A 14,413-nucleotide genomic window follows, 5' to 3' on the forward strand; every position below is an offset into this window, starting at 1 on the left:
AATGTATCACAAAAGTAGTCTGACTTATTCACTATATTCCAAGTCTTCTGAAGTCATATGATAGCTTTGTGTGATGAAAGAACCTAGATTTACATCATCATTCACTAATTATCTTTTCTCCAGTGAGCTGTTAACCTCTGCGACCGGCTCATTGAGTCAGTTATTTGAGTTTGAGAACCACATTGGTCCAATCTGTGAACAAATCATTTGAATCGCAAATTATTCACACCATTCATTTCGGAACTGGATTAACCGATTCATTTGACTCAAAAGAATGATTCGCTCATGAATCATGACATCACTACTTCTCTCATTAACACACCAAAGCAGTCAGGATTTTCAGTGAGGACTTTAAGTTTCAGTTTGTTTCCCACACAAAGCTATTGTACAAGTCATATGAACAAGAAGTCACTTTTATGGTGTTTTGTAATTTGTTCGGCTCCAGTCCTCATTTTATATATTCAAATTTAATATAAAGTCAAAATGTTTTGGAACTGCATGGGTGAACTTTCTACCCAATTGAAGTACTTAAAGATTTTGGTACAGCACGATAAAGCAGAATTGATCAGTAGCAATGGATTTTTGTTTGTATCATTTTTTCATTTAGAGAACAAAACAATCACAAGGACATGCAGGCATCACTCAGTTCATCTTTAGCTTACCTTACTTGACACAGTAGTCTTTTTATCAGATCATTTTATGTATAGTTATATGTTGATTTCATACTGTGAAAAATGAACATAGAGAACAGTGTTCTTTTAAAGCAACAGTCTAGTTTCTCTACCACAGAGACTGTTCATGGAGCCAATGTGTGATTATTGTTATTGAAGAAACCTTAAGGGGAATTTATTTAAATAAAGTTACTCTTGCCTATTGAGCTCTTTCGGTTGCTTCAAGGTAAGGGTGTATGTTTGCTTTTATTTTTCATTAAAGTACATGAACTAAGCAAGGAAAATCAATTGACATTGGCATATTTTAAGAATGCCAAATACAGTTCTAGAAAAACTATTTGCATAGTAATCACATTAATGTAACATGAAGAGAAGGTAAATAATATTCTGACTTGAAGCAACACATGTAAGTTCATAATTTCCTCCTACGTACAAAATTTAATTCAGTAAACATTAACTATGTAATTTTATAACCTACTTTATGCAAACTGTGTAGCGGGACTAATTAAGTATTTACTAATCCTTGTAAGCAAGTTATCATCAGTTTTCGACTAAATGCAAAATGCCAGACTAGGATCAGAACTGACCGAATCATGGCTTATCCCTTCTTTCTCTTTGTGTTTAATGCAGGATCCCTGGTGAGATCCCGTTGGCTGATGATCCCCCTGCTTGTGCAGGCCTGGCTATTGGCTTCCCAAGGCAGAGTCCGAGAGAAACCATGTCCCCGAAGCTGCCGCTGCGATGGCAAAATAGTGTATTGTGAGTCAAATGCCTTCCGTGATGTGCCAAAGAATGTTTCCGTAGGATGCCAGGGCCTCTCTCTACGGTACAACAGCTTGGTGAACCTCAGGGCTGGTCAGTTTGCCAGCCTTAGCCAGTTGGTCTGGCTGTACCTAGACCACAACTACATCAATGCAGTGGACAAACAAGCTTTTCAGGGTGTTCGAAGACTAAAGGAGTTGATCCTCAGCTCCAACAAGATCACACATTTGGAAAACAGCACGTTCCATTCGATCCCCAATTTACGCAATCTGGACCTTTCCTACAACAAACTTCAAGTCCTGCAGCCGAATCAGTTCCAAGGCTTGCGCAAACTTTTGAGCCTCCACGTCAGATCGAATTCCCTAAAGACAGTTCCCATGCGAGTGTTTCAGGATTGTCGAAACCTAGAGTTCCTTGATTTGGGCTACAATCGACTGCGAAGTCTTACACGTAACGCATTTGCGGGACTTCTCAAACTGACTGAGTTACACTTGGAGCACAACCAATTCTCAAAGATCAATTTTTCTCATTTCCCAAGGCTGAACAACCTCCGTGCTTTGTATCTGCAGTGGAATCGGATAAAGTCAATAACCCAGGGAATTACATGGACGTGGACCTCTTTGCAAAAGCTGGATCTCTCTGGGAATGACCTGCAAGTGTTGGATTCAAGCATCTTCCAGTGTCTCCCTAACTTGCAGACTCTTAATCTGGATTCCAATAAGCTAAGCAACGTGTCTCAAGAGGCCATATCAGCTTGGATCTCTCTTACTACCATCAGTCTTGCGGGAAACATTTGGGAATGCAGCCCCAGCTTATGCCCCCTTGTAGCCTGGCTAAGGAACTTCAAGGGGAACAAGGAAACCACAATGATTTGTGCTGGACCAAAGGAAGTTCAAGGTGAGAAAGTCATCGAGGCTGTTGACACACATGGTATCTGTAAGACAACCCCCACCACTTACCTACCGATCTCCTCTACTGTAAGCTCCCCATCCAAACCTGGACGCTTCCCCCTGCCCACCATGTTCAGGGTGAATGAAAAAATAACTCGCAACAACCCTGTTGCACCTTCCCCGACTACTGCCTCCCCACCGATCCCTGAGCAGGACTTTGAGCATGTTTCGTTCCACAAGATAATAGCCGGCAGCGTTGCCCTCTTCTTATCCGTGGCCATGATCCTGCTAGTGATCTACGTCTCCTGGAAGCGTTATCCCAGCAGCATGAAGCAACTGCAGCAGCATTCCATGGTGAGAAAACGCCGGAAAAAGGCACGGGAGACAGAGCGAACCCTCAGCTCCCCACTTCAGGAATATTATGTGGACTACAAACCCACAAACTCTGAGACCATGGACGTACTGGTCAATGGGACAGGACCCTGTACCTACACCATCTCCGGCTCCCGAGAATGTGAGGTATGATCCGTCGCCCTCCTAAAACCCATTACCACTGCGGGGAACAAGAGGTAAATGTCCAGTCGATGTGAGGCAAAAAAAATGTGTTGTCTCCCCCCTTTTCTGCTGCTAGCTGTTCCCCTCTAATGGGTAGGAAACATGGGTCAGTGCATGGCAACTTGAGTCATATGTTTTCAGGCTTGTAATCAAAGTTTTGTTTACTTCTTTTACCCCAGGTATAGTAAGCTCTAACATCCTCGAGCCAAAAACACCTTGTTATATATCAAACAGCAGCACTGGTTTGGGGAATTTTTACTCTCTACTGGCTTAAAGCAAAATATTGAATGCTGCTTTTAAAATACACCACTGATTGGCTACAAAAAATGATGTAGTTACACATACTGGATCAAGTCTCTGTGCATTGCTCCTTTCCTATCCTCTGTGTGTTTTTACATTATTATCAACATGCAACACCCCAGGCAAATGGCTGAGTCAAATGAATTGTGGTGGCCTGCTTGTTTAAAGGAAAGAGAGCGAAAAAAGACATTGATGAAATGTGAGGGCTAATATATTGGTCTGGTTCCTAGATAAATATTTGCCTCATTTTGGATTCAAGGTAGCAGTGACCAGATTAATGAAGGGTTGGAGAGATTTTCCTTAATCATGCACTTTGTCAGACAAATCACCATTTCGGGACGTAATTAAAGGTACACATCACTGATCCTTGTACGTAATCCACCACATGGCTACTAGTGGCTGCTGAACATGTGTCTCGCAATTGCATCCCATAATTTGTGCAGTGTCATAGGTTCTCCCCATGAACAGACATGGAGGAGCTTGAGAAAATAAATGTAAAGCCTTTTGCTGTGAAATAGCTCAGGGGAGTCAAAGTACACATATAATACATATTACATTTCTATTCTAGCCATAATACAGCAAAAGCAAAGGCAATCTTCATGGTAGAAATAAATTCACTGTCTACAGGTCTAATTATGCATGGCTTTCTGCAAAGGTCGTCTTGAGTGTCGTCTCCATCACATTGCCAGAAATGTTAGAACAAGGCTGAGATCCGTCGGGTGTCGAATTTACGGGACAGACATCATTTCATCTTGGATTGTTGATTCAGTGAATTGTAGGTAAATTCACATGGCAGTTAAATTCCCATTGTAAGTAATGAGCAAGCCCAAGGGATGCATTTCAACAGCTCTAAAATATGATAAAGCTGGTTTCCTTTCAGTTTTGCACAGGAAGTAATAACAAGGACTATGTCCTGTGAAACAAAGGTCAGATGAGATAATTGTCGACGTGATTTAATGAAATTCACAAATGGATGGAATTTACAAGTGTTTGACTAAGAGGATTAGTGATTTGTTTGGAAGTGCTATGGTGATTGTCTTTGCTTTTGCACCAGTAAAAGGTAATATATCATTTTAGTGGTTTATTCTGAAGGTGCCGTGCTTTTCCACATGTGTATTGTTGCTGTCTTAATCCATTTGCTTTATGGTCTTTTTGTTGTTAGCGTCCATCATGTCCTTTGCCCCCTTTGTTGCTCCTGTTGATGTGTTTTTCTGCCTTTTGACAATTGTGAAGATGTTTTTTTGTCCATAAATGAAAACTGTAGAACTGAACCCTGCATTTTAACAAGTAACACTTACCACTAATGAGTAACACAGTGATATTGGGTGATTTTGTGTGCATTAACTTTTGTGAAGCAAGTGTTTTCCCTATTGCTATGAACCCAAAAGAGAAAGCATAAAATTTAACGTACAGTATTATGTATTCTACATAATGCTAGGCTACCTATAATTACGGTTTTCTATCGCTGATTTTAATGCACAGCATTGGAAGAGTAAACCTCCTTTTTTTGTGTGTGTGTGGAGCGTAGCATGCTAAACATAGCAGAAAACTTAGCAATGCACTTTTAATCTATTTTTATCTTATATAGGCTTTTATGAAGCTCCAAAGTGAATTACTCACCCATTGTTTGAAATAAGTTGTCCTATATTCAGTGATAGATGCACAAACATTTCTGACTGAATCCTGATGACTTTAGTACTTAGCTACAGTTTGAGGTACATTAATATTGGGATGCAAATTTGTACCTCCTTAATCTGGAATATTTGGTTACATCCTTGTTCTCTGGGAATATATCTTCAACTACAAGGTTTTATAGTCTGTCTAACTCTCCATCTCTCTCTTTAATCGTGCACTTGCTCTCCTTCTTGAGTTAGATGAGTCCCTGGCAGCTTTTTGTTGACAAGGCAGAACCACAGGAAGTCCAGGCAGTTGGCCATTACTGAAGCCCCTTGTTGTGAGCAGTCAGCCTGCCCATATTTACAGCAAGAAGGACGGTGATTCTATCTCAGAAAATTGGAAGTGTCAAAGAGCGAGATCGGAGACATAAAGCTACGGCTGTCAGAAAGCAATTTTTATCGAACGGTGATAACCTGTGACCTCTTGTGACCGTGGTCAGTGGCATTACTCACACGCACAGATACATGTGTAGAATAAGACTGAGTTTGCACATTGCGCTGACAATATTGTGTGATTGACGACTGGAGTCTCTTCTAAACTCGCAGGTACATCTGTTTGAATGGACAGATGAAGGACGAAGGCTCTTATTCCATTTTGAAACGAATGCTTTGCACAGTCAATATTTGGAAATATGATTTATGTCTTTGTTTATATTTCAGTTGTAGTTTAGCAAAAATGAGGAGCTTGATAGCCCCTGGTCACTATATGAGAAAAAGCAGCCTACATTCTGCCAGACATCTCCTTTTATGTTCCACGGAAAAAAGCAAAAAAGTCATACAGAATTGATACGACACGAGAGTGTGTAAAAGAGTTTTTTTTTTTTCATTTTCGGGAGCAATTTCTTTGCAGAAATGCCGTGAATCCCTTTGACATTTCTGGTAATGATGTAAGTTTCATATGCGACTAACTAGTAACTTCAAGTCCACTATGATAATTTTTCAGATCAAAAAATGTGAGGATGAAAAAAGGAATAGTTTGATTTTACAACTTCCTATCTGTCATTGCAGATGTATTAATGAGCGATTTGTTGTATGTAATGCCGCTGTGAATTCCCTGCCTAATCATTGTGACCGTGTTTTGGCGTTTCTCCAGAAGCAGAGATACTGTAAAAAGCCAGTGGGCTTTGGCAGCATTGTTTCAGCGTATTAAAATGAACAACAGCTTCCCTGAAACTACAAATGTCCTCTTTAGCAGAACAGGGCCCTCCCAGAGCTCTCTGTTGGGTCAGCTCCTTTTGCTCCAAATGGCGAAGCCTTCGTCCTTGAGTTCTGGACGGCTTCCCGGTGTTTTCTGGCCCAAGCAGCGGTGCTTCACCTTTTTCCACAGCAACTGTCCCGGGCAACCCGACCTTACTCCACGGGCTGCGTTTCTTGTTTTACACAAACACAGCGCTGGGACTTAGAGATTTGTGGGTGTGTTTGTGTCAGTGTGGTTGTGCATATCTTTTTCAAGGACTTTTGCTATGAATATTTAGTCTGAATGTGACTCTAGAGTGATAATATCTCTGTTCCAAGAACCACCTGAGCTTTTTACTTTTAGGCCAACATAGGCATATTCATGACAAGAAGGATAGTCTATATCAGGGGTCTCCATCCAAACTCGATTCCTGGAGGGCCACTGCCCTGCAGAGTTAACTCCATCCCCAGTTAAACACACCAGCTAATCAAGGTCTAATTATGCATAGTAGGAACTACTAGGCAGGTGTGTTGAGGCAAGTTGGAGCTAAACTCTGCAGGACAGTGGCTCTCCAGGACTGAGTTTGGAGACCCTTGGTCTATATTATCTATTGTTTGGTTCTTATTATTTTCAATGCTGCTTAATATTTTTGTGAAAACAGCAATACTTTTGTTTTCAGGATTCGCTGATGAATAGTAAGTTTAAAAGAACAGCATTTATTTGAGATATAAATCTATCATATTGATAATACTAAACAAAAAATGCTGGGTTAAAAACAACCCAAGTTGGGTTGAAAATGGACAAACCCAGCTATTGGGTTGTTTTAACCCAGGAGTTGGGTCAAACCAGCTGGGTAGTTTTATTTAATTCAACTATTGTTTCAAAATTACTGTATTGTTTGCTTAAAATGAACCCAAAATATGTTGGAAATTAACATTTATTAATTTGTTTAATAAATTAACATTTAGGTTTAATTAATAATAATTAAACAAACATTTGCTTATTAATAAATGTTCACCTTTTGATTATTATTGTTGCCTGTAGTAATTATGTGTCTGATTTGTAATTTCCAACCTAATTTGAGTTCATTTTAAGCCAGACATACAGGAATTTTTAAACAATAAATAACCCAAACCCATTTTTTAACATTCTCAGCTTGGGTTGTTTTTAACCCAGCTTTTTTTTTTTAGAGTGTAGGAAACATTATTAAAGCGGAACTCAGTAAGATTTGCGAAGCTCCCCCTACAGGTTCCTTCAGTGAATCACACTGTCATAAATACTCCAAGCGCAGCTCTGGACTACAACGACTACAACGCTCACCAGCGCAGTAGTTTTGCAAATACAGTACACTCGATGGAGGTGGGTAATTTTCGAAATTGTCTTATAAAGTCATAATATATACATTGTTTTTGAATTACCATAAAGCATTTTGTCACTCTCGCATGAACGTGAATATGAGGCGAGATTGTGTCGGGTCGGTGCAGCTCAACTTGCAAGTGCTGTTTTCTTGCGTAGACGTGCCAGAGGGGGTTAGTGCACGCCTCAAACACACATCTACAAGTCAATTAACCATCGTAAGGACTTAGAAAACTATTTATGAAGGTAAAAAAGGTTACTTAGTTCTGCTTTAATATTTGAGTAATGTCATCTAAAAATCTATTTTATTTGTGTGTGCTATGCTTGGAGTATTGCGTTGTTAGATTAGCGACATGCTAATTCCAAACTCTATTGAAATGAATAGTTAGATGTGTGGCCTGTGCATTTAATGTCTTCAATTTCACTGTAGTACTACAATGTTTCAAATCAGACATTTATTAGGTTCCAGTTAAGTTAGACATCTGCCTGAGTAGGCAGCAGACAGCAGGACAACTCACGAGGTTTTGGAGCAGAGCTGGTGTGTATTTATAATAAAAGTGATATTCTCAGGGAAGAGATGGCATATGAATGCATAAAGAGTATGTTCGCTCATTTGGCATCTGGGATGCTGTGCTAAATGAACATATGTCTGCTACAAACAGTCCTTTATGAACAAGAAGTGAGTGATAATGCTGCAGTAGAAAAGTTAGAAGGAAGCATCTGAACAGATGTCTTAAATTTCACAAACTTTAAATGTACGAATCTAGGCCGCAAGGTAACAAAATATAACCTGGAGGCAATGCAGCTTTAGTTGTTATAGTGTCTTGTTTAATGAAACTTGCCAGTGAAGGATGCTAAAGGCTTTCCTGTGGATTGGAAAAACAAATTGCCATGGCATAATTTAGGACTTAGCCACTGACCTTGATTGTAGAAGTAATGCAGGGTACAAGCAGCCATAATGTGTCCTCAGGCTGAATGTGTCTTCATTGATGTTACTGCTAGTCAAGTTGTTGTAATCTAGGGCGGGACTTCATTTTATACCATTGGATTGTGGTTGTGATATTATGCTCATGTTATTCTCTTCCCGTGTGGCCTTGGTTACATCGAGGCATTCTAATACAACTGGAGGGAGCTTTCCCATTCATCTCAATAGCAGTTGTTTAGCTGGCACTACAGTCGTGGACATTTTTATTTTAATTTAATTTTTTTTTTTTTATTTTATTTTATTTTATTTTATTTTATTTTATTTTATTTATTTATTTTTTTAGAATAGCATGTACCAATGAATTGTGTATGAAAAGACCAGGAACATTTATTATTAAAGTCAAGTTTGGCCTTTAACAACTCTTGACTATAGAGCAGCTTTAGTGTTTCACTTACTTTTCTACTTTTCTCTTTCTATAGTTTTATAAAGTAAGGAAACAGAGCATTTTATAGCACTGACCTGTCAGGTCAGATAAAATAAAAGTCACTGATGAGTGTTTAAAGCCTAAGCCACAGTGGTGGCTCTCAGGCAAAGTCAGACCTCTAGTGAATTAATGAATTGATAATGAAATCCAATTATACAGTTCCATTCAGCCAAGCGCTCGAGACAAAAGGTATCATTCAGAGGGTTGTCGTAAGTCTTGACCCTAGATGGCTGGAACGCTGCTGATACTGTCAGAAAGATGGTTTAACCAGGATGAAAGCACTTGTGATATTGATTCTAGGTGAGTCCATGAGAGATTTCATCATTTATTTGATTCTGGTAGATAGGCTATACTTCAGCAAACTCTGCAGATGTGCCTAATGAAATGAAACCCTTCTGTTCTCTCCTAGTTTGTTTTCCTTTTTTATTATATAAGTGATTTAAACATAATTATCTCCTCTGAATCTCATAATCCGAAAATGATTTAGATACAATCTAGAAAATACAGTGTTATTTCGACACTTTTGTCACTCTTAAAATTGCCAAGATTTCATTAAATTAGAGAACAAACTGACAAAAATGTTGCAGGATCATTTCTCTTCACTTTTCTTCAAACTTTTTGCTCACTTACGTGTTTTTTTGGTGATTTTTTAGTAGCATGAAATCAGCTTTTTATCAATTTTACTTTCACCTCCATGAAGTGGATGAGAATATTCAGTGTAAAAAAAAAAAAAAAAAAAAAAAAGTTGGTGGGATTTAATATAATTCATTGAAAATTGCTTTGATTGTGAAAGGTTCAATATAACATGGTTGGAGAGATAATATTTAAAAAAAAAAAAAAAATGTTTTTGTTTTCATCAAAATCAGATTTTGATGAAAACAAAAACATTTTTTTTTTCCATTGAAAGAACAAGCACTGATGAACTGTTCACAATAAGACAAGAAATGAGAATTAAGAACACAATTGGAGAGCATTTTGTTTTCATGTTGACTTTCATCACAATAATGATATGTTAATGAGTACATGGTTGTGATGTCACAAATAAGATGGTTTCTGAATTGTTTTTGCAGTACAGTTTCAGTAAATGCCCTGGGTGGACTAAAGGAGGGAGCTTTGCATGTAAATATTTAATTCAGTACACATCTACATAGTAGATTGAACTAGTTTATTTCAAAATAGCAAGGGAATCCTCGTTTTCCATTATATGACCCCCTTTAAAGACCCTTGTTAACGCACAAGGGACAGGAAAAGAAAGCAAATGCATCCCCTTTCAATCTCCTTCTCTTCTCTACCGCGGCCGTCCTGGTTTTGGCAGTGTTTTTGGAGTGTGATAAACAGTGCGAGACACACAGACACACACACACACACACACACGCACAGTGTGGCGGAGATGCACCCTTGTCTGTCTGTGCTCTCGTTGCCTGGCAGAGACGCACGCAGCTGTGAGGAGGGCATCACCTTCATTGTTGCAGTTGAGTGTAAAAGCTTTGTTTTGGCTGGCCACATGGCTCAGGTGCCTTTATTGAGCGTGGGATTGAATCCAGACCCACAGCTGCATGCGTAACAGAACTCAAGAGCACCTCTTCTGGAACCGATTCGTTTTTTAGCACAGTTTGATGGAAACTAGTTAGGTATAGTCTGATTAGAGAAAAAACTATTCAGCACTAATCTCCTAACTACGCTTCAAGTGCAACAGAAAATGTCAATTGATCCACGCTTTTGCATTTGGGAAGAAGGTCAATTGGCAAGGTCTGTTCTCTTTAGTGCTTAATGTGTAAATGTGGATTCCTGGACAAAGACTGGATGATGAATCCAGTGTTGTGCAATATTCAGTCACGGTTTGTTAACATTAGTTGTATTAGGAGTCATGACATTTTTTATTCAGCAAGGATGATCAAAAGTGACCGTTAAAGACACGTATAATGCTACAAGTAATTTCTAATGTAAAAATGTTGTTTTTTTAACTTTCTATTCATCAAAGAATCCTGAAAAAACACTCTTTCCAAAAAAAATATGAAGTAGCACAACTGTTTTCTTTTTCAACAAAAAAAAATTGAGCAGCAAATCAGCATATTAGAATGATTTCTGAAGGATCATGTGACACTGAAAATTCAGCTTTGATCACATGAATACATTTTTATTTTAAAACATATTACAATTGAAAACAGCTATTTTGAACCGTAAAAATATTTCACAGTATTGCTGTTTTTACTGTATTTTTGATCAAATAAATACAGCCTTGGCGAACATAAGAGACTTATTTCATAAACATTTCAAAAAATCTTACCAACCCCAAACTTTTGAATGGTTGTGTATGTTGAAAGTGACATTAAATGAGATAAAGAGTTCATGTTAGCTATTTCATTTTCTAAAGTTAATTTATAGAACCATACTGTAAAGTGTTACTGATATACAGTAGTCCGTAGTCTTAACCAAGAAAACATTTTAATTAATGGTACAGAATATAACCAGAGCTACAAACGGTCAAATTAAACCTTTTTTAATAGATTGAAATTTAAGTCGTCATTCACTGATTGGCCTTTGCTGCAGCTCTCAAATCCTCTATATATAGTACTAGTGTTGTCAAAAATACCGACTTCGGTACCAAGTTGGTACTGAAATTTAAAAAATCTGAAATCAGGCATATATCAGCGGATCCCTAATATATCCACTGAAAGACGTCTGCTTTCAAACGCTCCCACGTGTATCTGTGTAAGCGCTTGGTGAAGAGTGTCATTGATGTTTATTTACAACATGTTTTTGAAGTGTTGATCATTGTAGCCAATCACAGACATATCTGATGAGCTCATGAACACAATGGCCAATCAGAGGTGTTTAAGAATCCGCTAAGCGGCGCTCGAAAATGCTAGGGGGAAAAGCTTGTATCATCACATTTTTAAAATTGGTAATGAAGTTGGCATTTTTGACAACAATATATAGTACTGGTTTTGGCGTCAGGATGTTATTAGGTTGCAAGACACTTGAGAACATGTTATTTATCAACCTGAACTATTTTTATTATACTTTATATTTCAAAAAACATATGTACAGATTATAGCATGCATTTCCTTTAAATATATATGAGGTGCTGGATCTGGCTTGTTCTGGTACAAATGAAGTCCTGGACCTCTTCACACAAGACATCTTTCTTGGACTCTTTGCTCAAATGCTCTCACATGTCATTTTTCCTCTTATATCAGCACTGCATTCGATTCTCTGCTGTGGTCCACTGAGCTGATTGACAGGAAGGTGATTTCATTTTAATTTAGGGCCCAAACCCCCAGTTGATCCAGTTCTGACCAAAGTAAGTCAACCGTTAACCGTCTCTCGCAAGTCTTGACATGTATTTTCTCTGGCCATGCAGTGTCTATTAGATTGAATCCGTCAGATAGTTTTGATAGAGAATATGTATGTGTGATAAAGACAACTTGATGACAATATTATTTATTCATGCAGTGATATTCCTATTGAGTAATATTTCATTTTGCTCTCTTAAAGAAACATCTCTCTTTGTTGGGTATAAACCTCGAATATGTAAGCAGGAAAAAAGCACATGGATTCAGATATACTCAGATCGGTTTCAGGCCTCATTCATATGAGGAAATAAATTTGATATTAATCGGATACGTGCATTTGCATCTGCAGTGCAAGCGGACAGATCAGATATTCCCCATCAATGCGAGTCATACGTCATTGAAAAAGTGACGGTGACGGATGACGTCAACTCAGGTGGACACCGACCGTGATCACATGACTCTCTTCATTGGTACAATGAAGGACGAAGGCACAAACCAATGTTTTGCTGACCTTTAAAGGGTTAGTTCACCCAAAAATGAAAATTCTATCATTAATTACTCACCCTCATGTCGTTCCACACCTGTAAGACCTTCGTTCATCTTCAGAACACAAACTAAGATATTTTTGATGAAGTCCGATGGCTCAGTGAGGCCTCCATAGCCAGCAAGACAATTAACACTTTCAATGCCCAGAAAGCTACTAAAGATGTATTTAAAACAGTTCATGTGACTACAGTGGTTCAACCTTAATGTTATGAAGCGACGAGAATACTTTTTGTGCGGCAAAAAAACTAAATAACGACTTTATTCAACAATATCTAGTGATGGGCGATTTCAAAACGCTCCTTCATGAAGCTTTGAAGCTTTACGAATCTTTTGTTTCAAATCACTGGTTCAGAGCATGAATCAAACTGCCAAAGTCACGCCCCCCAGTGGTGAACCATTGAAATTTTGAAACACTTATGACGTAATGAAGCCTTGTTTACTGAAATCACATGACTTTGCCAGTTTGATACACGATCCGAACCAGTGATTCGAAACAAAAGATTCATAAAGCTTCGAAGCTTCATGAAGCAGTGTTTTGAAATCACCCATCACTAGATATTGTTGAATAAAGTTATTTAGTTTTTTTGGTGCACAAAAAGTATTCTCGAGTCACTGAAATCACATTAACTTTTTAAATACGTTTTTAGTAGCTTGTATTTATAAGCTTGTATATCACAATTCTGAGGGGATAAAAGTCAGAATTACGGGATATAAACTCGCAATTCTCAAGGAAAAAGACAGAATAATGAGTATATCTCACAATTCTGTTTTTTCCTTCTAAGAAAAAAATTATCTTTTTTTTAAATCTTTTATTCTGTGGCTTTCATAGACTGCTACTGCAGAACTGTCATTTTCTGCCACCAGGTAGGCTCCGCCAACAAAAAATCATCATCGTTGTTTGCAAACACAAATTAGGTCTATAGTCACTGAATCGGAATTGGGCGTCAAGACCTGCAGTGTGGCTTTAATGACTTAAGAGCCACATGATTATATCATGAACCATAAAGCGCACTTTCATTCCAATGCACAAACCAGCACAAATGTGATAAAGATGTTTCTCAGCAATATTCTAAATTATTTAACATCCGGGCAGCGTGGCACCCATCAAAAAGATGCAACGTGTTGAGTCTGTTCCGAAGAGTTTTCGGTGAGAATGTGGCCTGTCTATCAATCTTGACTTTCGTTTGGAAATGCAGCATGGGACCAATGAGTGTTAAACCCTAATCGTGTTTCCTACGGCTAGAATAACTAATATCTCCTCATCTTTTTTTCCTTTTCTGTGATCCAAAGGCCTTGCGGCTCCTTAAGGGGCCGTTAAAACCTAATAAGATCTTTTTTGTCCTGTGTGCTAGAAGCAACTCTCATCGGTTTGGCCCTAACATGGAGGCATTTGCTATTTTTCGCCCCTGAAATGAGTCGATTAAAGTTTTAACAGCACTTTATGCATTCGTGACTGTCAGGTGGAGCGACATCTTGTCTGCGTCCCACCTTTCCACTTTCTTCGGCCCACCCGTTCCTGCTCCCACGTCTTCTAGCTGTAAAAAACAACACTCTGTGTCTTGGAACCGCAGCGGAATGTCAACGAGTGATGAGTCACTTTGCACCCGAGCACATTTAATGATGCGACCCGAAGCGGGGCAGCTAGACGCGCTGCAAGAGTCCCTTCTGCCTTTTATTTCTTTCTCTGCTTCTCCCTGTTTTTTTTAGGTCAGTCTCCTGTTCCCTTTCTTCCATTTCTGTCCGTCTTTCTCCTCAGTCAGTGAGTGATTCGTAAC

At 38.6% G+C, this 14,413-nt stretch overlaps 1 protein-coding gene across 2 annotated transcripts in view; it reads left to right on the forward strand.

Moving 5' to 3' along the window:
- LOC125279577 (leucine-rich repeat transmembrane neuronal protein 4) overlaps positions 1-14,413 on the forward strand; it is a 132,936-nt gene that overhangs the window by 8,865 nt on the left and 109,658 nt on the right. Inside the window, exon 2 of one of the 2 annotated variants that reach the window (XM_048209423.1) lies at positions 1,302-2,842. In XM_048209423.1, the coding sequence (XP_048065380.1) occupies positions 1,302-2,842 (1,541 nt within the window). Of the gene's footprint in view, positions 1-1,301; positions 2,893-14,413 lie in introns of both variants that reach the window. The other variant, XM_048209424.1, reaches the window with a different exon arrangement.

The sequence above is a fragment of the Megalobrama amblycephala genome, linkage group LG12 (assembly GCF_018812025.1).
Source record: "Megalobrama amblycephala isolate DHTTF-2021 linkage group LG12, ASM1881202v1, whole genome shotgun sequence".
Lineage (NCBI taxonomy): Eukaryota > Metazoa > Chordata > Actinopteri > Cypriniformes > Xenocyprididae > Megalobrama > Megalobrama amblycephala.